At 33.4% G+C, this 27741-nt stretch overlaps 3 protein-coding genes across 3 annotated transcripts; 2 read left to right on the top strand and 1 right to left on the bottom strand.

Moving 5' to 3' along the window:
- Positions 1-9313: 9313 nt before the first annotated feature.
- On the bottom strand, positions 9314-10762 carry LOC146954843 (uncharacterized). The gene has a single exon (XM_085746235.1). The coding sequence runs from the start codon at positions 10760-10762 to the stop codon at positions 9314-9316; it is 1449 nt and encodes a 482-aa protein (XP_085602361.1).
- A 3076-nt stretch (positions 10763-13838) lies between these two features.
- Positions 13839-14723, top strand: LOC146954842 (putative F-box protein At5g04010). The gene has a single exon (XM_085718730.1). The coding sequence runs from the start codon at positions 13854-13856 to the stop codon at positions 14649-14651; it is 798 nt and encodes a 265-aa protein (XP_085574856.1). The 5' UTR covers positions 13839-13853; the 3' UTR covers positions 14652-14723.
- A 6454-nt stretch (positions 14724-21177) lies between these two features.
- On the top strand, positions 21178-27137 carry PRFB3 (peptide chain release factor). The gene is made up of 6 exons (XM_085718724.1): positions 21178-21487; positions 23185-23402; positions 23817-24014; positions 24134-24346; positions 25609-25786; positions 26635-27137. Exons 1-6 carry the CDS (start codon positions 21307-21309, stop codon positions 26907-26909), a joined length of 1263 nt encoding a protein of 420 aa, XP_085574850.1. The 5' UTR covers positions 21178-21306; the 3' UTR covers positions 26910-27137.
- Positions 27138-27741: the final 604 nt, after the last annotated feature.

Here is a 27741-nt window from a genome sequence, read left to right as displayed (position 1 = left end):
ATAAAAAATAAAGATAAAATGAGGTGTTGAATAATATTTGACGATAAAAAATTATTGTTGTATTTTTAATTTTAACAATGATATTTAGACACTTCAAATTTTTCTACACTTGTTCATCATCTTTTTTTTTCCTATCTATCTATACATCTATTGACGTACAAACATTTTCCTTATTTGTTGAAGCTTGTTTTGAAAGTAAACCGCCGTTTACGGTTAGCTTCCACAATTTAATACTTTCTTGGTTTTTCTTTAGTTTTGATCTTTGATCATTCTACGGAATGTTGAAGTATATAATATGATATCCATTACTAGGAAAAGAACAGAGCAAGGGCCAAAGACTTGAAATAGAGGATACGTGAATATATCCCACGGTAAATTTTACTTCAAGTTTGATAAGATAATTTTTTTTGTTCTAAGACAAAAAAATATGTAAAGCCTTTACAAAATTCAATATTTTACTAACAGAACCGTGTGTATAAAAAAAATTGAGGTCTTTGACAAAATTTCTAAAGAGGCTTAATAATATATAAAATAGCAAATCTCATCATGTTAATGTTTTAGTTTTCTATGTCACAAAATTTTATAATTAAGCAATTCGAACATTTCAATTATAGTAGCTAAGATGTTTAATATACTTAATCTACTTTGTAGCATTGATAATCTTAGATAAAACTAAGGCTTAATTGCATGTTTGATTCCCTGTGTTTATTTTAAGTTTTAAGTTAGTCTACATAACTTGGTGGGTTTGGATTTATTCTCATTTGTTCATTTTTGGATTGATGTGTAGAGAGAAGTTTTGGTGTAACAAATTGGTCATTATACCTAAAATAAAGGTATATGAATATCACTAATTTTCATATATTTTTTCATTCATGTTTTCCATTAATATGTTCGATGATATTTGCATTTTTAGTTTTTTCCTTTGTGTTGTTTGATCGAGTACTAAATCAGTTTTTTTGGTAGCAAAGTTCAAGATTTGATTAATGAAGACAACAAGGTAGCTGATGTGTGTTTTTTATATTTTGGTAACTATTTTATCAATTGTTTATAATAAATAGAATGTTCTAATATTTTCTTTTGTGTAGGGAAAGAATTTTAATGGATATCCGGTGGATTAGAATTTTTCTTAGAGAAACAAATGTTAAATATAGAGATTGGGTAATTCAATTGGTTTGAGAAAAAAAAAATTCTTAGAGGATTTCAATAATATAAAGAATTTCAAAAAATAGACTACTAAAAAGTATACTTTTAGAAATGCATCAATTGAGTGAATGAATTGATGTATTGGTGTGTAATTCCTCTTTTTTTTATATTAAAAAATCATTATAGTTTATTGTTACTAAATCACAATTGAATTTTCTATTTTGTCGTTGAATTTCATATGAACCCAAGCTACTATTGTTGACATTAGAAATGCAAGGATACACGGTTTATCATGGCAACAAATCTTCTTGAAGAAAATTTGTAATAACACTATCAATTCATATATTGTCTATAATTACTTTTTTTTTTTTAACAATATTGTCGATGATTACTGTTGGACACAAACTCTAGCGGCAAGATTTCGGACATGAAAATTGTTGTTGTAATTTGCAAAGCTAAACTTTTATGGGCTAAATTTTGAAATTTTATCTCAGGGTTTAGAAAAGTTTGTATATCGCACGACTTTAGAGAGAAGTTTTTATAAATGTGTGATCAATCATGTTTACCTATACATATTTATAATTTTTGTTGTTTCTGTTTCCCACCAAATGTAAGTTTAATATAAAGAAAAACATTAGTATTTTCATGAACAGTGAATCACGACATAATATTTGTTAATACATCAGACCCAACCTATGTGTCTCACGGGTGTAGGTCTAGTATTTTATTAAGCAAATCAAGTGTGTTAGATGTCCCACCTGATGGAGTGATAAGAGTGGACAAGCTACTTGATATACATTTTTTTCATGATCTATCTATCTATCTATCTATATATACATGTATTCTAAGGTGCATTGTGATGATGTGTCTCCTCACCAAAGCTCTCTATTTTCTAACTAATATCTCATACTTATGCCAAGTGGCTCTCTTTTCCATTTTTTTCTTACATCTATATACTACATATTTATTTATATAAAACTCATTCATATTCATGGAGTTTTTTATTATGTAACTTCCAATTAATTTGTGTAACTCCTTCCACTACTCATTGTTTTTAATTTATAACCTACAAATTGTAAAACTTTAGTGCATGATTTTTCACATTCACTCTCATCCTTTATAACCACCACTTACTCCACATTCATTTTCAACTCATTTCTACCCATTTTGACAATTATACTAAATTTTAGAGTGTTTCCATCATGGCATTGCTACTGTATTCACAAGTATTGAAGTTTTATTTTGGTTGTTTATTTGTGCTAAAGTTTTTTGATCCATTTGCTCTAAAGTTATTGTATATTCTTTGTTTTCCTATGATGAAGGAATCTTTCCTCTTTTCACTAGAAATGTGATGCTTATCTATCTATATAAAGGTATATCTATATATACATGTATTTTAAGGTGCAATTTGCTTATGTGTTAGCTCACCAATACCCTATTTTTAATATTAGCTATGCAAACAAAAAGTTTTTATATTTACTATGACATGAATCATTACCTATGGATTTCATAGTATATATTGTATCTTCTCCAAGAGGAACATGGTTTTGGTTGGTGTGCAATTAACAGTATATTTTTTTAGTTTACTCTATCTATGTTGTAACCAGACGAGTAAAAGGAAGCATTTTTAAAAATTGTTCTTTTAATCCTTTCTATTGCTACCCACACAAAGACTAAGAATATTGAATTATTCTTGGAAATTTTTCATGCAAAGAGTAGGATAAGGAAAAGCTAACAACTTCATCACGCATGCATCTCAATCAACAATGTAAGACGGTCACATGATTTTTTTTTCATCACATGTTTTATTTATACCATATGTATAATTTGAACAATAATAATTTTTAAGCTTTAATTTTCAAGTTTGGATCTCATTCTTCAATCGATAAAATTGGGACTGTGAGAGTCTCTTAATAATGATATTACCAACCCTTGATAAACACACATTCATCCTATCATGTGTAACAATTTTGTGAAACTTATGTTTAACTTGATTTTTTTTATTGTTAAAAAAATTAAACTAATGTTTAACTTTATCACGGGTGTGCCATCTCATGGGTTACTCTTTATGCTTAATGTATGTTAATGTATATTCTTTTGACTAATATATGATAGAAAGGAAATCCTACATCAACAATGAATTAATCCAAGTGGTAAGTGATTTGGACCCCTTAAACAATTTAGCGATATATTTTTGTTATAGAATTTTTTTGATGGGATTTTTGTCATAGAATTATTAATTGGTTAGGAAAATAAAAAATGCAATATGATTGCCAAATGAGTCAATCATACATGCCATTGAAACGTATTTATTTTAATGAACAGTTCAATTTGTGTATCCTTCAAAATCAGAAATAAAATCCACTATATTAAGTATTAATCCTTCAAATTCTCTAATTGGGCAAGGATAGACATTTCACTCACACGTTAAACTTGAGTTCGTTCATGTATGAATTTCTCTAATTCGTAGCTAAACCATCTTCTTACTTATGTGTCATCTTTATAAAACTTTACTGCTTTTCGTTTTTAGAGATAAAACTCTATTACTTATATATCTACTCTATAAAACTCCTTAGTTTTATTATAAATTATAAACTCTTATGTTTACTTTATAATAAGAAAGTAACTTCCAAATAGTTTTCTCATTAAAAATCTTAAATGATTATGTCTAATAATCAAGGAAATGTGGTAATGATGTAAACGTTTGAAAAACTTCCATGCAAATATGCCAAATAATAAATAAATTGATTAGTGTTGTGTGGATATAATTTAAAGTCCAAAACTCTAAACATTACAACGTATGGCTTAGACACAACTGAAGAGATAGTCAATCATAATTTTAAAATTTATTTAATCGAAATTGTGGCCTTTGAATATCAACACACACTATTTTAGTTTATTTTCTCCATTCAAGAAGAATAAGGTATATGATTTTGAGATTATTTTTTCCGTCCATATAATACCAATTTTCTTAATGATTTCAGCAAATATTAGAAGACTAAAATGCAGAATTGTGTATATCCTATGGGTTTTCTCTCACCAGAGAGTGTCCAATTGTTCCCACACTCTTCACTTCTTTTGACTCATGTGGTAGTCACAAATTAGTGTTTTTTGACACAATCCTTAACTATGTTTATTTTCACCCTTCATTATATTTCTATTCATTCAACTATGGAATTCTACAGACCATTGGTAAGATAAAGAGTCGAGAGATATAGAGAATAATGCCCCTAAAATCAGTGGCGGATCTTGAGTAAAAATTTAGGGGGAGCCAAAACTTTGTAACATATATATATATATATATATATATATATATATATATATATATATATATATATATATATATATATATATATATATATATATATATATAATTTGTTTCATTGAATAAACAAAGGTTCTTATATGGTGCAACGGTTTGCAAGGCTTTTTATCACCTAAAGGGCAATGGTTCGAGTCCTGGTAGAAGATTTTTTGTCAATAAAAACAAAAAAATATGCAGAAAAAGGAGATAGAATGAATTATAAAAAGTAGACAGAGTGAGTCGAACGAATAATAAAAAGTAGACAGAGTGAGTCGAACCAATGACCTGTTGTTTCAAAACACGGTCACTTTCCACTGCGACGCTTGCAAAATACTTGAAACATAATGCCTAATATAGTATTTATACTAAATCTGGGGGGAGCCATGGCTCCCATGGACTCTTGAGAAGATCCGCCACTGCCTAAAATATGATATATAGAAGGGTAAAGGAAATTATCGAAGTTACCAGTAGTAGTTGGCTTAGGATCCTAAAAAAAAGTAGTTTGCATTGGAAAAACACTAAATAAATTTATATAATATAACATAAAATTTCTTGCAAGTCAAGCTTAAGACAGTTCATTAAGAAAAATAATTCAACCAAAATAAATTAAAACCATTAACTACAATCTCTATTTCTAAATCTAGCTTTCTAAAAAAATTGGTATCTAACTATTTATCTGCTGTATATAAAGTAAACTTTAGTCATTTGTAGGCTTCAACTATACCTATATGTAAGCTATAAACAGTGATCGTTTGTTTTTAAGATTGTATATAAAGTAAACTTTAGTCATTTGTAGGCTTCAACTATATCTATATGTAAGCTATAAACAGTTATCGTTTGTTTTTAAGATTGAGGAATTATTGTAGTTAAAGATGGATAGATTGAATTTCATTCGAATAATCCATCTATTATGGAAAACAAATTGGACGTTCTTCCTATTATGGAAAACCTGTTATATATGAGGGTTCATCAATCTTTGAGAAGGAAATTCCTTATGAGTATTTAAGGAATAGGAAGTCTAAAATTAAATTCACTATGAGTATTCATTAGTAGGTCTCTTTGGAGAAATCCAATAAATGTTTCATTGGGGTAGTTTTGTTCAAAACCAAGATGGTGAGACAATTTACGTGCACGAAATGAATTTGGGGATATTTAATTTCAAGATTGTTTTTTCAACATTTTATTTCCTTCCCCTATCAGATGTATCTAATGGTTTGTTCATTAGATTGAGAGGCTGCTGCATAGATGACAGAGGGAGAGGATCCGCTCGCTTTTTTTCCACACTCTATCTCTCCAATAAAATTGAGGGGTCTTATGTCTTCCCGTCTTTCTTATTTTTTGAACACTTATGAAGTCTTTTCTTTTTTTCATCAGAATTGTTCTTCTATAATGTACTTTAAATTTTTAACAATATTAGTGATCTTATTTATAGAATTTGAGCACTTTATGGAATTATTATTGTAGGTAAAATTTTATTTCCTGAAAGTTTAGATATTAAGTACTAATCCTTCAAATTCTCAAATTGATCGAGGATAGACATTTCATTTACATGTTATACTTGAGTTCATTCATGTATGGATTTCTCTAATCCGTAGCCAAACCCTCTTCTTACTTATGTGGCATCTTTACAAAACTATACTGTTTTTCTTTTTTAGAGATGAAATTCTGCTACTTATATGTCAAGTCTATAAAACTCCTTATTTTTGTTATATATTATAAACTTTTAAAGAAAATCATTTATTCCACTCAAGTTAGAATAAAAATTTTATAATATCAAATTATAATTCAATATCGACAATTTTTTCTTCTAAAATCTAAAATATGTTCAAATAAAGGAGAAAAGGAAGATATAAACTAAACCAGAGAAAAATATATAATAATTCTACTAATTTCTAACACAGATGGGTGACCCATTATTTATATTCGATATTCACTTGATGTGTGAAAAGTTTTACAAATATTTTTACAGTCTTTTTTTAATAAAAAAAAGTTCAATAGACCAATAAAATTTGTTATTTTCAATATATTAAAGAAAACTTTCTAATCAAACCCGTGCAACGTACGGGTCATATACCTAGTTTAATGTATTCTGGACCGGTCAGAAGACTATTCACATGCCAGCACGTGGCACAACTTGCATCTTCTTAAGGCTCCGCACCTGAAGAAGCACGTCAGCTAGAGTGCATCGTGTCACAAAGAAGCACGACCCCGTGCGAGTATCAGCCTACATGTTTCCTCCTCCGTCCCTAATCATATGCCGCAAAATCCGGGGACAATTATGACCAACGCGTGCCTATATAAGGGTAAACTTACTTCACCTTCAAGGTACACATCACTTTTCACAACACTTTCTACACACTCTTTCTCAATTCCATTACTGACTTGAGCGTTGAAGTGTTAATTAACGTGCCTGCAAGCACTTTTAGTTCCTGTAACGCCCTACTTCTATTAAAGCGATAAAACACACGAATAATACAAATATTTAAGAAATAGACGTCACGTCTTCAATAATTCTCAAAACATGCATACTAAAAATTTCTCAAAAATGTCACAACGGATAAATAGCATACATCTCCAAATAGCCAAGTCTTGAGCATAATAAATACATCATCAAATAAATATCCAATCTCAACATATGAGTAAAATCTCAACAACATAGTCGACATCAATATAAAAGAAAGACTGGCATCCTAAATCAGAGCCCTAAACTAAGACTCCAAAAACAGATAACAGAGGAAGCTCCCGCTATCCTCAAGCACTCACCAAACAAGCAACAAAGCTAATCCTACATGCTGTCTACCCATTCATACAAATAGGTAGGCGGTCAACTGAACGACCATTTGGGGTTACCTTCACAACACCATAATTAAGCATAAACAAGCATAAGCATTCATGGATTTCACACATGACACATATACATACCCATCCCTCCTAGAATACAAACATCACATGAATATTATCCCTCATTCCATACACATCATGCTATCACAATTCTAACATAGCATAGCAACCATATTCAATCTCTAATCAAGTCATCGATATAAGTGCCAAGGCGTGCATCTTTCCTCTCTGAAAGTGACCTCTTCGGTAGTGAAGGTTGACTATCCGGATTTTGAGAACCAATAGTCTCCCACCTAGAGGGGATTCGACCCGTTGATGACGCTTTAAGTGAAGTCCTCTTCCTTTTTGGTGCTCCCTTGGTTACCGCCTTTTTTGAAGGTGGAGAAAAATTTGTGGTTTCCGGAAATGTTATTTGACGCATCATCTCTTTGATGTAGAGTTTCATATTGTAGGGGCTTGTCTTGAGACGTTCTTGAATGCCATTCCACTCTTCCATCACGGAAAAATCATCATTAATCTCCTGTCCTTATACACTTAACCTTTTTCAATGAGGGTATATATCATCCAAGACAAGAGGCAATTTTTGCTTACTTTTCATGGCAATAATACATGCACAAGGTAAACCGTACGACGTCTTTTGCACATGATGACATCTCGTCATTACGTAATTTTATATGTATTTTGATCACAAATTGGAGTTCACAAGGCAGCTTATGCAGCAAAATGAGCAGAAAAACTGAAGAAAATGCAAAGAAAGAAAACGTGTCACGATTTGGTATAAACGTGACACGATTTTAGAAGACCAAAACATGCTTTCGACATTGAGAAAAACGTGTCACGATGGCAAAAATGTGACACGATTTGAGGAAACCCTAATTCAGCTGTTTGCGATTCAAAGGAAAACGTGCCACGATTTACTTAAAACGTGACACGATTTTAGGCGAATTTCTGTGCCTATTTAAGCTGAAGACTATTCTGAAAACAAGGGTTACGACTTGGAGAGATAAAAGTGCGATTTTGAGACTACAAGACGGCTAGGAGGGCGATTTCTTCACTCTTTTACCAGTTCATGTATGTATTGATTCCTCTAATGATTATGTTATTTGTAAACACCATTATGAGTAGCTAAATTCATTAGAGGTTAGGTCTGAGATGATTCTTTGTAACCCTAATTGAAACATGTTGCTATGAAACTCTATTTATTGTGAATGACAAACTAGTTTTTATTCAATTCAATTGTTCTTAATGCTTTTTATATCCTGATCAAATATAAACATGATTTAGTGAGAACGAATGACTACTGACCCTAGCTTTCGACTTAGACCTAATTGAATTGTTCTAATAAACATGGTTAGTCTAGGAATGGATAATCCTTTATTAGTGATATTAGGTTAACGTGCTTAAACCTTCAAAGATTATTAGACCACCTAAGGAATTAGGGGATGTGATACTAGAAGAGGGTCCTAACTCAAGGGATTGATTAGCGCAATTTTGTTAACTATCGTGGAACTAGAGAATCATTCATAAGAATAGGTGCAGCATACCAATTAGGGGAACATAGATGATTCGAAAGACCTAAACTCATCTCTCTTATTCTTAAAAACCAACATTATTTTCTGTCGTTACTTTTATGCAATCAAACCAATCAACTGCCTAGTGGCAAAACAAAATAACTTTTATACATCCTATTTTACAACGTAATTGAATTATTGAAATTAAAACCAGTCCTTGTGGGATCGATATTTTTACTACTTCGATAGTATTTGGTACACTTGCCAAACTTCTATCAGCACACAACCACAATCTTCCTTACCAAAGCCGAATGTCTTGGAGCGTTTCAATTCATCATAGAAAAATTTCAATGCGTGTCTAGATACATAACCCTCCAACTCTCTCATCATCTTGAATTTTTTGTATTTGTGTTCTAAGACCATTTTGTTCCTCCCAAAACTTCCTTGTATCTCACCAAATTGCACGGCCAACATCTTGTGTATTTCATCCCTACATGATGACAAATCGCCCACGTTACTCCTCTGATCTTTTCAACACTCCATGAGCCGATTCAACAATGTTGGTGGTTCTACACCCTAGATGCAAGACTTTATTCGTCCATGCCCTGACAAATTTTTCGTTAAGGTTCAAAACCGTGGTTTCACCATATTTTGTGAATTTTGAAAATGGCATGCATACCTCTTTGAATTTCAATAAATTACTTGCATATGATTCCTCCGTAGGAGATTCGACCAACTCTCTCCAAGCACACACGAATTTCTCAACAACATCTCTATTCTTCTCCTTGTCCTTCTTCAATTGCTTCTTGTCAACTTTTGCATCCTTAGGAGGCTTTGGTTTAACTTTACAATCCGTGATGCACATAGCCCTTACATTCTTCCCAGTGTGAAAAAAACAAAGCATAGTGTATGTTTCAAGGAAAACTATGCCAACGGCATTCATCAAAGAACCATCCCTGTCGGTGAAAATCACCTTAGGCATGTTGTCTTTTGAGGACAAAAGACCTTTCACCATCGTAAGTACCCAAGTAAAGTTCTCCTCTAGTTCAAAGTGAAGAAAGGCGAAACCAACAGAATACGTCATTTTTGAGTCCATGACCAAAACGGTCGGAAAATTGTTGAGAAATTTAATTGACCACAAACAAGCAAAAAATATGTCTTCAAGAGTGGTTTCCTCACTATTGCATCTTGTGTAATAGATGTATTGATGCTCCACCAACTTTGAGATCAAGTATTGCGACTCCATCATGTTACCTCTTTGCCCCTTGCGCCATCTTGTTCGCACATTGTACACTTGCTTGATAGTTGTCACACTTTCTTTGTTATTTTTCTTCAAATTGGTGAGAATATTCCGAGGCATCGCCAAGCTCTTTGTCATGTCGATAACTTTTTTCTTCTCCTCCGCACTAAGTCTACCCGCAAGAAGGTGTCCAGATAACTTTACCTCCAAGTCATGGTTGTGCATTCCACAAAGCATTGCAAGCCACCAATCATTTGTATCCTTATCAAAGAAACGTTTCAACCTAAACGGACAATTATATTTCCTTGAGCCGTTGCCTTCAAGGTTCGGTTTCTTCCTCGTCTTAGGTGGCTTATATATCCCACTCCTTTCACATTGCATCGTCAAGTACGGCCTTTTTAAAATGGATTTATCTATACAAACAAAAAATCCGGCCCTTTCCCCTTGTCGACGAACCCAACCAAGTAACTCTTCTCGCTCTCTCCATCTTGCATTTATTGTAAAAAATGAGGCGGTGTCGCAAACTTCACAAACAACAGCGATAGGTACCGGTTTAGGTTCTTCAATTTTACCAATGCGAGCTTGAAATGGAATTTTGACTTTAAACGGTTTCAGATTAACGGTTTTGAAGACATCGCCGGAACCTACGCTGGAAGCATCGCCGGAAGCTTCATTTTTGGCCGGTTTCGGTTCGACGTCATCACCCGCCACATTGTCAACCATCTCACTATATATCTATTGAATAAAAAAATAACAAAGGAGAAATAAATAAATTACTTGTGGAACAAGCTAACCTAGAACAAAAGTGGCGCAAAAATTTCAAAAAACTGGACTGAACAGTAGCGCGACTTAAGCCACGCATCCATTTAACTCATGTGTGACTTAAGTCACGCAGCCGTTAACACTTGCGCAAGTTAACTTGCGCACCAAGCCCTACTGCCTACGAAAAAAATAGACGAACCAAGCACAAAAACCAGCAAAATGAGATGAGTTTTGATGATACAATACCTGATGTTTAATGTTTGATGAACATAGAAACTTGCTTCCTGACGATTTGCAATGATTTGGGATGAGGATTTTGACCCAAAAATTCGCACTTTTTGGGTTTTAGAAGGTGGAGGGAAAGAAAATGGTGCTTGGAGTATGGACTGATGGGTTTTGTACATAAACAGTAACCATGCGTGACTTAAGTAACACATGGGTATAAACGGTATTTCAGCTGGGCGCGAGTGTTTTGTGCTGGGGGAAGAACAGGATTCTTCCTCTTTAGACTAGAGTTTATATAGGCTCTACACAAATGGGTTCAATCCTCAATTGCCTTAATGGGCTTAAAGTCTTCAATAACTAATTCACAATGTTTCTACTCGCTTAACGGATAAAATAACGAATAGTTACCGGTTGTTAATTAATTAATTACCCCGCTTCACTAGTAACTTAGTAAAAATAATCTCTGCTACTAAAACACTACAAATAATCCTCTTAACGAAATTACTAATTTACAATGGATCATAAAATGACCAAAATACCCCTAAGTTCAAAATGACTAAAATACCCTCATTAAGCCAAACTCTACTAATCCCAATCAAAATACACACAGAGGCAAATAATCGCATACAAGCACAAATAAACACATAAAAATTAATTACAATAAATCTAGCGAAAATCGGGCTGTTACAGTTCCACCCGAAGAGTCACCGTCGTTGTACCGGACGTAGTTACCGTCACATTAGAGCATTACTTGCCACCGTTGTCTCTCATTTGTTCTCACCAGACAGATCCAGTTTACAATTTATAACTTTGACAATCAAAATAATGTATGTCGTAGATACTCTTAAATTTGTCAAACTTGCATGTTGTTATCTGAATGTTTATAGTTTTATTGACTGTGCATGTGACCGCAACATTGGTAGAAAGAAGTTTTTAAATTGAAGTTGATTAAAACCTACTTAAGGTTATCAATATCACGAGATAAATTGAACGGTTTAGCTACTTTGTTAATTAATAATGGTATTTTAAAGAACATTAACCTTGATGTCATTATAAATGATTTTACATCTTAAAATCCTCGAAGACTGAAAATCAAAAACACACCGCACAAAGACGGGAAATCAAAAACACACTGCACAGACGGAAAATCAAAACAAACAGAGTCGTGCAAAGACGACGAAATCACAAAAACAAACGAAAGAAAATTGAAAATATGTGAAACCACTTATTCAATTAGGATAGAAGGAAAAAAACAACTCAGAGGGGTGATTTTTAGGTCAAAATTGACCCTAAATCACCCCTCTGACAAGAAGGAGAGGAAGAAAGGGGCGACTGCTAGGGTTTGAGAAATAGAGAAGAGAGAAAAGAGAGAGAAAATTAGAATTTTGAGGAAAAATTCTAAAACACACTTTGTGTGGTGAGTTTCAATAATTAAGGAGATTAGAATTTTGAGGAAAAAAAAATCAAGGAGTAAGTAAGGGTATTTTAGTATAAACCATACAATTATTCCTATAATTTAATGATTCCTTAATATTTGTGCAATCACCTAAAACATCAAAAGAAAAGGAATGGAGGGAGTAGTATAGATTTCAACATTAATTGCGAAGATTATCATATACTCCCTCCGTTTCAAAATGAGTGTCGCTTTAGTCAATTGCACACAAATTAAGGAATGAAATGAAATAATCATTAGATATAACACTTTTACTAAACTGCCCTTACTTTATAAGAAAAAGACAAACATAAAGTTGCATTGAAAATTGTGTGAGAGAAAAGTTGGAGAGAGTAAAGTTGGAAGAAAAAAATTAAAAGTTGTATTGGAAATGTAAAGTGACATTCATTTTGAAACAAATTTTTTTTGGCTAAAGTGACACTCATTTTGAAACGGATGGAGTAAAAGAATGTAATTTCTACCATTTAAAATTGGGAAATGTTAACTTGTGTCCTTGGGGCATAAGTTAAGAAACCAAAAGTAGAAATTTTTTCTTGAAAATTGTGCATTCAATGTCTTGAAAGTTTCAAAAGCTATATTTTCAACATAAAATTGATTACTTAATTCTATTTTAAGTTCCTTAACTTATGTCCTTAAGATACAAGTTAACATGACCCTTTAAAATTATTTGTTGCAAAAGAAACAATGAAATCCTGCTTGTTTTTCAAAATTGGTCTCCAACAGTAATATAATCACAACCCTAAGGCACACTTACATAAAACAAAAAAATTAAAACAAAAATAAATAAGTCATATCAATTAATATTATTTAATTTTATTTTCATTTAAATTTTTCTATGTTTTGTAAGTGTGCCCAAATCATTTTGAATTCGGGTTGTGTCCATTTAAGACTTTTTCCTGGAACAGACTAAACAATGAGAAAATTTCTTGATCACAAATACAAGAAAAAAGTGTTTAGACACACAAGATTGAACAAAATTAAAGAAAAAAATAATTAAATGATATGACTAAATTCATCTTTATTTTGTAAGTCTACGCAAACCATTTTTACTTGTAGTTGTGTTTAAGCAAGTTTTCCTCCCGAAAATTGTGTTGTACTTGTACTTTTCTGCAAGACACTAAAAAAGGAATTCCAATTGGAACTGTTGTGCTTATCAAAATCCTAGACACGTGCCATTTGCTACTTGGCATAATCTCCAGTATGAATCTTACGTGGCACTCAATAGCCATGCAGAGCACAAACATTCTCCACGTGTCACCTTCTACCACCTGTGTACCAGTAAGTGTAACCGCCGTTTTACGTACCTTCTATAAACGTCAAAACTCAAAAGAAACCCCAAAACGCAGAATAATAGGAGTATCATATATTCAATTCATGTTCATGAAGATTCAAACAACCATGGAAATGGAAACTTCACGTTCAACTATATCATGGGAAGTTCTCATCCTCGTAGCACATCACCTTGACCCTAAAACATTAGCCATAGCTTCATGCGTATCAAAATCATGGTTACATTCTATGTCCTCTGATCTTCTTTGGAAACCAATCGTAACAACCCATTTTCCCTCTCTCTCCACTCTTCCCACCACCGTCTCATATTGCCGTCTCTTTGCATTAGGTCACTCTTCCGTCACGCGCCGCCGTCAGACCCCTCTAAAGCCAACCCTCTCCCTCGACGACCTCATCTTCACGGTTTCCATTACTTCCAAGCGGGACTCTCGCGTTGTCGCAACTGCATCCAGACCGGTAGAAGCACTGGTGGTGGATCCTCCCGGCGTGTTTCGTTTTGGTGTTTGCTTTGACGGCGGTGTTGTTGTGAAGAACAACGGTTTTGAGGAGGTGGTGAAGGTGACGTGGAATGTGGTGGTGAAAGGGTGGAGAGGGGTATTCACTTTGATCGATTGTGAGGGGAAGGTGGGGTTTGTGGCCGGAAGGGAGGAGTGGTTTTCGCAGGAGCTACCGGCGCCAGGTTGTTGTTCGAAGATGGTGGCGAGTTCGGTCGTGGCGGATATGAAGGTGGGGATGTGCGGTTGTAGAGAAAGTGAAAGTGATGATGGTGGTAGGGAAGTGAGGGTTGAGAAGGTGAGTGTGGGGATTATGAGTGTTGTTGATTGGAGGTATGTTGGTATTGACGATGGTCTTAGGTATTTGCAACATTTTCTTCTAACTTAAGAACTCATTTTGATGAGTTTGTAATCAATGTAATATAATAGTAGACATTTTATGTATAAAGCTGCTTTTAAACTCGTGGGTTTAAATTTATTTGTGATACCATAGTTTGAATTTGCTCATTCAACAGGAGAGAAGTAGAGAACTATTCGAGTAATGTTGTAAAAGAATTACTAAAAAAAATTTATAAAAGAAGATTTTATTGAAGGCACACAAGGTGTGTATGGATGCCAAGATAAACGATACAGATTACAAAATTACTTCACATCCTCCCATATAAAATCATCAGCCCTATTATTATACACAGGGAAGATTTCTTCACAAAAACATCACGATGATTTGACATCACGATTCACGACTTGTGATGTTATGTGTTAAAGGATACCTCCACTTTGACTAGCAAAAAATACGGCAGAAGGTGGTTAATTAGCTATGAAGCACGGATACGGACACCGAACACGACACGGACACTGACAAGCCGACACAGCTAATAATTTGAAAAATTCACAAAATTAAGTGTAATTACAAGTGTCGGTGCCGTGTCGGTGTCGGACACGTGCGACACCGGGACACGCCTAATCCGAGGAGTTTCTGCACTTCATAGTTAATTAGCCAACATGTGACTTCGTAATGACTTTAATTTGGACTCAACATTTTTGTAATGACTAATCTATGTTCGATTTTTTGAACCACTTAATCTACGTTTGTTCTGTTTCAAATTATAGTGAAGATCATTTCAAAACCAAAATTATTGTCAAAGTCTTCCTATGAATTAAGAAAATTAAATAGGAAACCAGCTAGAACCAATTTCAGAGAAAAATAACAAGGGCAAAATAACAAGGGAGCTTATTCATGTGGAAGCGAAAGAAATTGCTAGAGATGTTTGGGACTTGGGGAAAGAATTTGGGTTCTACTACTGATTGTGACTTTGCTTTTAAACCATCTGAAGGTCCGGAGGTTTGCTAACCATGGGGGATAGTAGAATATTCTCGGCTCAAAGAAAAATCACTAAGGATCGTGTGGTATGGGTGGAAGCCTGGAAGGGGAGTGGGGTGAAGAGAAGAAATTTGTCAACATTGTGAATGTATATGCACCTTGTGACGCAAGAAGAAGACGTGTCTTGTGGATGGAGTTAAAATCATAAATTTTGGCTAAGAGTGAAGATAGATGGTGTTTGTTGAGAGATTTCAACACAATAAGGGATGAAGCTGAAAGAAGACGCAACAGTGAGGTTATTAGAAGGGACGATATAGAAGATTTTGATGAGTTTATCATTGAGTCAGCTTTGATAGATTTACCTCTTCATGGAAGAAGGTACACTTGGTCAAGAGTGGGAGGTTCAGTCATGAGCAGGATTGACAGATTTCTTATTTCGAAGTCTTGGATTAGAGAGTGACTAGATTGTAAGCAGTTGTGTTTAGACAAAGAGCTATCAGATCATTGCCCAATAATGATGTGTGAATAATGTGATCAAAACTGGGGACCAAAACCATTTTGTATGTTAAATTGTTGGGAAAATATTGATGGGTATCATAAGTTTGTTTCTGAACAGTGGAGAGATCTGAAAGTGGAGGGGTGGGGCATGTTCGTGCTAAAGGAAAAAATTTAAAATGATCAAAGGGAGGCTCAAAGATTGGCGCCGAAGGCAGAATAAAAGAAGCAAAGGAAGGATTGAAGAGATTGGAAATTAAAGGTGAAACATAGGCAATCAGAAGTACCAATTTACAAATTTACTACTTGCAGTTACTGGTACTTTCCAAGTGCCTTGACCATCCGTAGGCAATCAAAAGTATGAAGTGTCTATGCTATACATTTCTATATTTATGATGTCTTTTGATTACTTGATAACTACCTTCTCACCTACCACATCGAAAATTTACAATTGTACTGACCTCTCCACTTTACTTAAGGTCTTTAGATACCATTCCTTACACATGCATTTTGTTCACAACCAAATCCTATAATTCTCCATGTTCACCATGGTTCTCACTGAGTTTCTCTTTAACTCTTGGAAAACTTGATTTCGTTTTAACAAAATCTTACACGAGGCCTTTCTCTTATCGGTTAAAAAAAGATGGGATCCAATTAGAGACCTATTTCCAACCTTGTTCAGTCTGCAAACATGTGCTAGATGCTACTAGAGCCTCTCTCTTGCCATCCTTGTTAGTTGTATCCAAAGTTGCCCATGGCTATCGAGTTTTCTTCAACGTTGCCCTCTTTTTCTTATAAATGGAACTAAAACGGTGAAAACCGGGTGGTCCACCGGAGTTTAAAACTCATACCACGTCTAGATAATGCTTGAGCTCAATCTTTAGGATTTTGAAATTATGTAGTTCAATCTATAGGATGTTTAAGATCAAATATGAACACGTGTTTTCTTCTCCATTCTTTGATGGGAATAATTTACGGAACCTCCTCATTCTACACCTCTATGGGAACTTGGACCACCACCTATGCATCCAAACATGACTGCATTAGGCTTGTAAAAGACATCGATCTCTAGAATGTATGTGCTAAATTTATCTTTATCCTTAGAAAAAATAGTCTATTATAAATTTTTTTGTTAAATATTATTCAAAATTATAAATTTAACATATAAGTTTACTTGAAATGAGGAACCAAACGTGAAAATGTAAATTTTTTGGGAGACTAAAAATCAAAGAAATTTTTTAAAATATTACAAATTAGACTATTACAAATGTGTTAAAATATTTGTACTGTGCCCGCTGCAAATTTTATGTGTCTATATCTGCAGGTATCATAATATTATGCTTATTTTTATGTCGATGATATTTAAAAAATGTAATTTTAACTAATTCTTGTCGAAAAAAAAACTAATTGTTCTCTTGGGTCCCGTAAAAATACTTATACTCACATGTATAAAATACTTATACTCACATGTATTTATATTAATATATAGTCCATGTACTTTCATATTTTATTTACTTTCATATATATTTTATATATATAGTTCATATTATATTTTAAATTTCATGAATTATTTTTTGGTGATGTCCAAGGTTCGAACCCTGGACCTTGCATATATTATGCATTGTCCTTACCAACTGAGCTAAGCTCACGGGGATATTAAATTTCATGAATAAATATATACTAACGTATTCTCGTACAGATACATATTCTCACATATATTTTTATTAATATAGAGCACATACATTCACATAAATTTTAATAACATATAGTTCACAAAATCTAGTAAAAAAAAGTTATTAGCATAAAATTTCATAAAAAACATATACCGAGATATTCCCGTTAAAAAACATATACTTAGATATTTTTTCATCAATATATAGTCTGTACACTTACATATATTTTATTAATATACTGTTCATATTAAATTTGATGAATAAACATATACTGACATATTCTCATAAAAAATATATGCTCACATATATTTTATTAATATATAGTTTATTAAATTTTATAAATAAAGATATACTGATATATTCCCGTAAAAAACATATGCTCATATAATAAAGACATAAGTAGAAAAATATTAATTTTAGTTTTTTATTTTATATGCGAAAATCTGTTAAAATATTTGTATTGTATTTGATGCTTCTACATTTTAGTTTTATAATTTTTATGTCAACGATATTTAAAAAAGTTAAACTAATTATTCTCGTGTATTTCCAACAAAGATAAACAAAATATGAAAATTAATTGATGATTTTAACAAACAAACAGAAAAAGTTAGCAACATTAATATTATTTGAAGTAAAAAAGTCATTATGTTTTTATTTCTTTGGTAGCCATCTAAATCTAAAAAGGAAAAAATAAATGCAAAATGTTGCAATTGATTGATTAGATTTGAGAGCATAGATGAGAAGGAGGAAAGATGAGAAGTAAGAAGATGATTAAATGATAAAATGAGATAGAAAGATGATTATAATGAAAAGGAAGAGAGAGAAAGTTTGAGTGAGTGAATTTGAAATTCCAATTTCAAATGTTCAAAAGCTAAAAAGTGGGGTATGTTGAAAAGCTGTAAAGTTGTTTCTGGTTTAAAATGTCAATTTTGTCCTTCACTATATAAGTTGACATGAGGTTGGGTTAGGGGTATTGTAAGTCTTATTTTGAGAAAAAAGAGTGGATAAGTCTAATCTTATTTTGAGAAAAAAGAGTGGATAAGTCTAAAATAGTCCTGATATTGTGAAGAAAAAACTTTAGTGAAAAATGGGGTATGGATATTTAAGTATTTTTGATAGTTATGTCTTTTCATATATTGTAGTAGATAGATTATATCCTGAATGGCGGGTTGCAAAGAAAAATGTATATCATTATAGGTTAATGATGCTTTACCTCCTTGTAATATAGGCCATTTTCGGTTTTCCACCTTGTAATTTTTTTTATTTACCCCCCTGTAAAACAAAATTGTTTTGGAATGACCTGTTACGGGGGTATTCCAAAACAAATTTTTTTTACAGGGGGTAAATCAAAAAAATAATTTTACAGGGGAAAAACCGGAAATGACCTATATTACAGGGGGGTTTAACACTATTAACCCTATCCTTATTAATTTTGTTGACATTTCTTGTTCAAGCCAGACAATAGATGGTGATCAAAAGAGAAAGGTGCACAGGACCACTTCTACGTGTATGAATCTCAACCGCACATGACCATTTTTGATTTCTGGTACTTCGTGGATTTCAATTTCAGTTCGTTCAATTTTTGGAAGTTCAATTTTTCGTTTTGCAGTTTCGATTTGGTTTCAACTTTGTTCCATTTGCTTCAGTTTTATCTTCGTGATTGACTTTGTCTTAGATGACAGGTCATCTTACATTATTCTTAGCATATTTTTCAGTTTTTTCAATAGGTTTTACTAGCAAAACAGAGGAGTATTAGAGTAATTGCCTATGATTTCGGGACATTTGTAATGTTTTCTGTATTTGAGTATGTAATCAGAGTTTTCCCTAAACATAGCAATTTTAGGGTGTTCTTGATGTAATTCAAGAAGAAATCATGCAAATTGGCAAAACAAGACATCCGAAGATTTATATGGTCCTTGGGAAGACAAAGATTTAAGATTCAAGAGGCCTCATAAGACGTTACAAAGGGAGGAAGAAGATAGGCATCTTATATTGAAGAAGATTATGTTCCCAAGTTCCAAGACAAGACATCTTATATTGAAGAAAACACCAAAACGGACGAAGAAGATAGGCATTTCAGCACTGAAGCGCCGGGGCGCTTCAGAACAGTGCCTAGGCACATAAAGGCGATTTAGAAAACGCCTGGCGTATGCCAAAAGCGTCTGTGCATGGTGACTAGCCAAAAAAGTCACTTTTTGTAACTTTTTCTCCCCTAGAAAACCCATACTTTTAGCCCAAGTCAGGTGGAAACTTTCCCTATAAATACCGCCTTCCTCATTCATAATTTCTCATTCAGAACTGGAGCAGTTCAGGAGGAAGGCGATTCTAGGAGCCAATGAGGAGTTCTATCTTCTCATATCTTTTCTAGGGTATGTTTTTATCTTTTTGTATCTTGTCTTTAGTTACCATGTGTAGCTAAGTAGTTATAGGTTAGAGTTATAAGATAAACTCCTATTTATTTTGTTGGATAATTATTTAATTATATCTCGTTTATTTAGTTATTTTTTGTTCGCTATTTAGTTTTATTCGTCTAGACTTATTTCTGTCGTAGAGGAGAATACTATTGAATTGCATAAGGGTGAAATACTATTGAATTGCTTTAATTGGAAATTTGTAGTGTCAAAGAAATAGTATTGTTGAGATGATAGATCTCTTTGAATCGTTGATTCATAAGCAAATCTTAGAAGCTTATGGTTTGGATTAAAGTCTTCAAGACCCATGTGTTTTGCAATGATGCCTGTGGAAGTTGAACGTCATCGTTTTTCTTCCTCTTTTGGATGGATTGTCATTGTTCCTTTTGTATCTATAACGGCTCTGCTATCTAACGATAGTCTTGGAACTTCTCTGGTGAATTTCCATGGAGATTTTGTTCCTCCTTTGAAATCGAAAACTGGAAGAACCATTGTCTTTTCTAGTAAAGGTGTTGATGTTTCTGGTGTTAATTCAACTGTTGAGTTACTGTTTATTTCTGGGTAAGGAAAGGGAATAAAAGAAGAAGGGCGGTACGGTCATTTTCCAATGGGCTGGATTTATTAAGGGTAAATCGTCTATTCATGTCTTTAAATATGAGTCAACATGTTTATTACACTATTAACGGTGGACACATCAGCAAAACACAACCACATCAAGAGATTATGAGTTTAGAGACTAAAACTCAAGTGATTAATATTTACAACAAAATTAGAAGGATTAACAACTTGAGAGATCAAAACTCAATTGACCTCTATTTTGACCTCTATTTAGAGGGACTAAACATTAAATAAGCCAAAAGAAGAAGATAAAACACAAAAATATTATCTAAAATTAAAAAAAAAAAAATTGTTGCCGCAAATTTTTTTCTTTTTGTGAATTTTGTTAGAGGTTTGAAACTAAGTAAAAAAATATCTTGGAAATACAAACGGTCGTGGCTGAAGGGTAGTCCTCTTATCTTTTTGCAGCAGAAGGAATAATTATTGAACACATTTTCCATTTGAAGATAAGGTAACCAAAAAAGTGGAGCGAAATTTCGGTCTTAAAAAACAAACACTACTAAGAGAGACCAAAACCTTGTGAATATGGAAACTATGGGGTCTGAAAGTTGTTGTGCAAGAACTGTTCATGATATTGTTCCTTCGTTCAGCTCCAAATGGTTGAGGAAGAAGAATCCACGTGTTGGACTGTTCTTGTGTTCTTTCAGAGTTAGAGCTTGTCAATCCATTGCTAACAACAATAATAAGGATATCTACAAACAAGTGGGTGTGTTCCAAAATGCTGTCTTTTTTTGTGTAAGAGCATGTACTTTTGGTTTTGCTTATTGTTTTCTCTTTTTTATGTCTGGAATGAAATTATTTTAGTTGTTCAGTTTGGTGTTTGATTATGTTTCATAGGAGTGAAAAAGGGTAGTGGAGGAAAATTAATGTAGAAAAATTAAGACGCCCTTGTGACCGAGCCTACACAACCCCATAGAACCGGTTTGTTAGGTGAGGACTGCCCTACTTTTAAGTACTTAGTCTTACTATATCACTTTCAAAGTGGGAATGTTAACAGAACTTATCCCCGGTTCGCCTTTGTTCTCAACCTCCCAATTGTTAGCAGCCAACACTCGGTGGATTTAGTCCCAAATCGGATAGATATGATTCTTGAAAAGAGTTTATGAATAGGAGACACTCCTCACCGTACAAGCCGGTTTTGTAAGGATGAATTAGGTCCTGATTTTCGTGACACCTATGTGGGTGACTCTGTTAGGATTCGAACCCAGGTTTCCCATGTCCTCCTCCAGTCCTCCTTGCTGCTACTGTCCTCCTCCAGTCCTCCTTATAGGGTCAAGTTGCTGCTACTTGCTACTGCCTTTACCAGTCTCAGTCTGATATGAAAAATATACTCCAGTCCTCCTTATAGGGTCAAGTTGCTGCTACTTGCTACTGCCTTTACCAGTCTGATATGAAAAATATGTTGGTGGAGGTTAACCTTCTAAGTAGATAAGTAGATCTCCCTGACAGTCTGATATGAAAAATATGTTGGTGGAGGTTAACCTTCTAAGTAGATAAGTAGATCTCACTGACCTTAAGGGAATAGTCTCTGATACTTGCGGGCAGGGATACTTTGGTTTTAAAAAATTGTTATTTTTGCTCCATATAGATATTCCACCCGTGTCACAAGTAGTGGGAGCTTTATGTTTCTAAGATCTACCAGTGTCACAAATAGTGGGAGCTTCATGTTTCTAAGGTTCATTAATTCTCTGTATGCCTACGGAATAAATGATCTGCTCATATGATTATGAAGAATGTATGATATTACTATTAGTCGTCCTCTTACCATTTGCTCTTTTCAGATAACCTTGGTAGTTATGATATATAATGTGCAGATGTGGTATAAACAAGGGCATGTTAAACTTGTTTAAGCTTACAGTAAAGAGAAACCGTGGTATATTATGTCATCTATGATTAGAACTACTTGTTAGTTTGAATTTTGCTGGAGAATTTGGCTTCTTGTAGTTGACTAGTTATAGTTAACATATATATTTCATGCTTGTTTCATCAATGATCATTGGAATCATGATTTAGTTTTCCCCTTTCTGGATTTGATGCCCTAACGGTGGCTTTTGTCATGCACAATGGCTTGAGCGAACGCTCAAAGTAAAATATTAGTTGGCTGAATACTCGTGATTGTTTGGTGATGCTTGTGCTAATTTTTTTTGTTTTTGGTCAAGTAGCCCAGTGGTTAGAAATTCACCTCTTAAGGTGATTAAGTGGGATATATTATGCAATGTCCCTACCACTTGAGCTAAGCTCACGGGGACTGCTTATGTTAATCTAACGAGCCACATTAAAGTCAATGTGTAATAATGACACTTTATAGTATAATGATTTTTGTAACTTCCGAGCTGTAGATAACTACTTCTTTGTCTCACCTAATAATTCCTTAAATCATGACAAACATTGAAATATGCTCAGGTTTATTTTCCCTAAGAAGGAAAATCGAAGACACAGTTATTCGCGCTGAGTTGTATGCATCAACAGCTTTGGAAATGGAAGAAGCAAGTTGGATTAAGCAGGAAGAAATGGTACGTGATTCAGATCTGTGGGATGACCCAACTAAGTCCAACGACATTCTTGTCAAGTTGGCTAACAGTGCCAAAGTAGTTGATTCTCTAAAGGACTTGAGATACAAGGTTATATTCTGTTCCCATCACTTTCAACTAAACTTTCACAATGCCTATTATTTATTTTCACTTCTATGTAAAATTTGATCTGTTTGATGATAAACAAAACGAAATGCAGCAATTAAATCAGAGAAAGAAGAGTACAAATGATTGTTCCCTGTATGAGATAATTATGGTTATGATTGTTAGTTAGACTAGATAGATGTACTTTAAAGCTCAGAAAAATTCCTAGATTTGTGAAAGGCTTTTTTCGTTCAATAAGAATTACATTACATTACGGGTCTGTTTGGATTGACATATTTGAATTAGCTTATTTACGTGCATGTAATGCATGTCATGCCAAATTATTATTAGTTTTTAATTATTTTTTCCTTTTTTCATTTTATATGAAAAAAATGTAATCCCTTGTTCTATGTCAAGCAGGTAGAGGAAGCACAGCTGATCAAGCAGTTAGCTGAGATGAATGTTATTGATTACGGGCTCTATAAACAAGCATATGATGCATCAATAGACGTGAGCAACATACTGGATCAGTATGAGATATCCAAGCTTCTTAAAGGGCCATTTGATATGGCAGGAGCATGTTTGGTTATAAAAGCCACTACCGGCATCTTTTCAAAGGTTTCATATATAAAGGATTTTGTTGTTGCCGCTGCTATTTTTTTATTCATACAATAAACCTATATTTCATATTAGTCTTTGCAAAACTGAGTTGCTGACATGCTTTTGCTTGAATCAAGCTCTGGGCAGAACAGCTCCTACAAATGTACCTTGGATGGGCCAAAAGACAAGGTTATGAAGGAAGGATTGTTGACAGGTGTTTGATCGAGAATGGAGGAATCAATTTAGCAACTATAGAGTTTGAATTTGAATGTGCTTATGGCTATCTTTTGGGGGAAAAAGGAGTTCACCACCTCATAAGGGGTTCTCCGAATGAATCTTCTCAGCTTGAGGTGCAAAGAGTTCCTTTCGTACTACCTAATTGTAAAACTGATTTTTCGTTCTTGTTCAATTGTGTTATTTTCACATTGAATTTTATCCTCTGAAAACTAACCTGTTTACTTCATGCGTTTCTTTTTCCGTTTCCAATGGTAAGATAAACAATAGAGAATGTATTACGGAAGTTTTTGAAAATGTATTTTACATGATAGATCCAATATATCTAAAAAATCCAAAAAATGTCAACATTATTTTCAGTTTTTCCGGAAATACATTGTCTCTAATTAGCTTCCATCTTCTCTCTATCATAACTAAAATGAAAAATACAAATTAAAATTGAAAATGATATTTGAAACTGATTTTAGAAAGCAAACAGACAATACTCGTGTAGAAAGATATTCTAATTTCTTTTCTGGAGAGTTTAATTCCGATTTCAATACATCACATTTGCTGAGATATAAGTGCTTTAGCTGCTTTGTGCTGATAATATTGTCTTTCTGTAGAAAGTTCCATAAGTTAAACAACAATTACAGATCTTAATAGGTTAACATTGGAAAGTTTTCAGGCTGTTCAATTTTTCTTTTGATCCTTTTAGCAAGAAATTGCACAAGCTTCTGACTAGTCTAGAATTGAATCCTTAGGCCACAGCCCATCATTAGTTTGAATTTGTCATAATCCGACAACATGGTTCTTTTGGTGGAGCAAGTTTTCTGAATTGCCTTTACAAACTAACCACCTTTTTGGGTAAATTCAATTTCGTTCAGCTATAGGATACTAGTATCAGATACAGTTCAAAACATATATAGGAAATGAACATTTCTTTACAATACGTTGGCAGAAACCCATATGGTGAAGAGAAAGGCCACATTTCATACCCTATCATTATACACATTGTAGACCTAACCTGCATGTAATGTATAAAATGGCCTGTTGAATTTTATAACTAACTAGATGTCCATGTTAAGAGCATGATTTCCCAGACTAATGTTTGGCCCAATTTTTCTATCTTTAAGAGGCAGTGTAGTGTTGTTAAATGGTCGCTAAGGAGGAATGGTGCGACGTTTTTCTTTAGAGATTCCATAAACAATTTGTGAAGATGCCTGCCATGGTGGTGCCATAGGCCGCTGGGATGTTCATATGGATGATTTTTGGCCTTCTTCCATATTCTGCCATCAACAACACTGTTACAAGTTTTTTAAGTGTTTGTAGGCTAATGAATTATAGTATGGTATAGATGTTTGGTGAAATAATTGTGTGCTAATTTCAAAATTTGCAGACTAGCACTGCAACTGTTGATGTTATTCCGTTGTTCCTAGAGAAATCTCGTGATCTTGAGATTGATTCCGAGGATTTGATTATCTCGTCTCCCTTGATTCATGGAGAACAGAAAAGACAGACTCAGCCTATAGTTTGCATTCGTCATATACCTACTGGGATAACTGTCCAATCCTCTGGTATGCATATATCTGTGTTAAAATGTTTGCTTATTTTGTCTTCATCTAATTTCTTATTCCGTTTATTCTATATTCAAGTCCATTTGCCAGAACTTGCAAATGAAATTGATATGCCTTATATGACTGCTACTATTTCCTTTTTAGGCCATGGTGTAGTTGAGTTTGTATTTATATTAAGGTTAAATTACACTTTTGTTCCCTTAAGTTATTTTTAGGTTTCGTTTTGGTCCCTTAAGTCTGTTTTGTTTCACATTAGTCTCCTAAGTAACAAACGTTATACAAATTGGTCCCTTAAGTTGTTTTCGTTTCATCTTAATCTCTTAAGATTTGAGTGTTGGACACTTTGGCATCTTAAGTTATAAATAAATATTAAGAAATATTGGTCCTGATAGGAAGGACTAATGTGTTTAAAGTTTGTTAATTTTTTTTTTAAGAAGCTAAACTATCCCACCAAATTAACACCAGAGATAATCGAACCTGAGACCTTGAGAAGGAGCATACTCCAAGGTCCCAAGCTAACACCACAAAATTTGTTACTTAAAGGATCAAAGTATCAAATTTTAGTAAGTGACCAAAATGAAACAAGAAAACTTAAAGGACCAATAATGTTTGTAATTTAAGGGACCAAAATGAATAAAATTAACTTAAGAGACCAAAAGTGTAATTTAGCCTTGTATTAATTTCACTCATGGGTGAAATAAACTAATTTTTTTTCCTCATGATTTCCTTCTTAGCTACATTCCCTGCAAATCCATTGATAGGATCATAGGACTAAATAATTACAAGTCCTTTTTTTTTTAAATGAGGATTTTACTGAATTACAATACTTTTTTTTTTTCTTTGTAAAGGTGAGAGAAGCCAGTTTGCAAATAAGATGAAAGCACTAAACAGATTGAAAGCTAAACTTCAAGTGATAGCAATTGAACAAGGAGTTGGTAGTATAAATGGTATAGTGAAGGATAAAATTGTGAATCTGTGGGAAGAAAAAACTAGGAGGTATGTATCTCATCCATACAAGTTAGTACATGATGTAAAGACTGGCATTGAGATGTCAGATCTAAATACTGTTTTAGATGGGAATATTGGACCTCTTATTGCAGCTCATATTAATACTAGAGAGTAATAATGTCATCATTTCCGAGTTGATGTTCATTTCCACACCTTGTTCTTATCCATAAATTATTTAGGATGATATACTTAGTATTTTTACTTTTTTGGTCCAGCAAATTTTTAGGATTTACTTCAATTCTTTGGTGTCTTTTGACCAAAAATGGGTATCAAATCGTCCAATTTTGCCTGTACTGACATATTTTTGTTAATGAGTTGAATGTGAACATTACTGTATTCTTAATTTGGTTGTTTTTTTTATTGCAAACATTAGCAGTTACTTGATAGATTAATAATTGATCAGTCATCTTGGTTTGAACCCATGATCTCCATCTCTTTTAACGCTTAGCTCCCAATCCCGGTTTCTCGGGGGGATACGTCAATTATTTGGATTTTACTTTTTATAGTGTTCCAAAAAGGTCCGTCTGAATCCAACATTGAGCATGCATCAACGTTGAAAAATTTGAGGAAGAGTTTACCGTCCATTTAGGTTCACACAACTCAAAGATTGAGTTTAAGGATACCCGATTGATACAAAGAAAAAAACACTTTGGGTGTAATCAATGTGCAGCAATCAATTAATTAATTCACATGGAATTGATATATTAATTAGTTGTCATTGTATTCACATTAGAGTACCTCCTATACTCCCTCCGGTCATAAATATGTGAGAATAATCATTTTTTAAATTTATTGAATAATTAACATATCTGACCTATAATATAAACTAAATACATTATAGATTCAATGAACCTTGAAAAAAAAAATCTTCTCTTATATTTAGGACCGGAGGGAGTACTTCCTTTATCAAAAGTTTTGCTTATAAAACAAAATGAAGGAAAGAGATG

This window comes from Medicago sativa, chromosome 1, assembly GCF_051527215.1.
Source record: "Medicago sativa cultivar Bolivia chromosome 1, Bolivia_mono, whole genome shotgun sequence".
Classification (NCBI taxonomy): domain Eukaryota; kingdom Viridiplantae; phylum Streptophyta; class Magnoliopsida; order Fabales; family Fabaceae; genus Medicago; species Medicago sativa.
The sequence above is the reverse complement of the archived record's forward strand: the minus strand, read 5'-3'. Positions and strand labels throughout refer to the sequence as shown.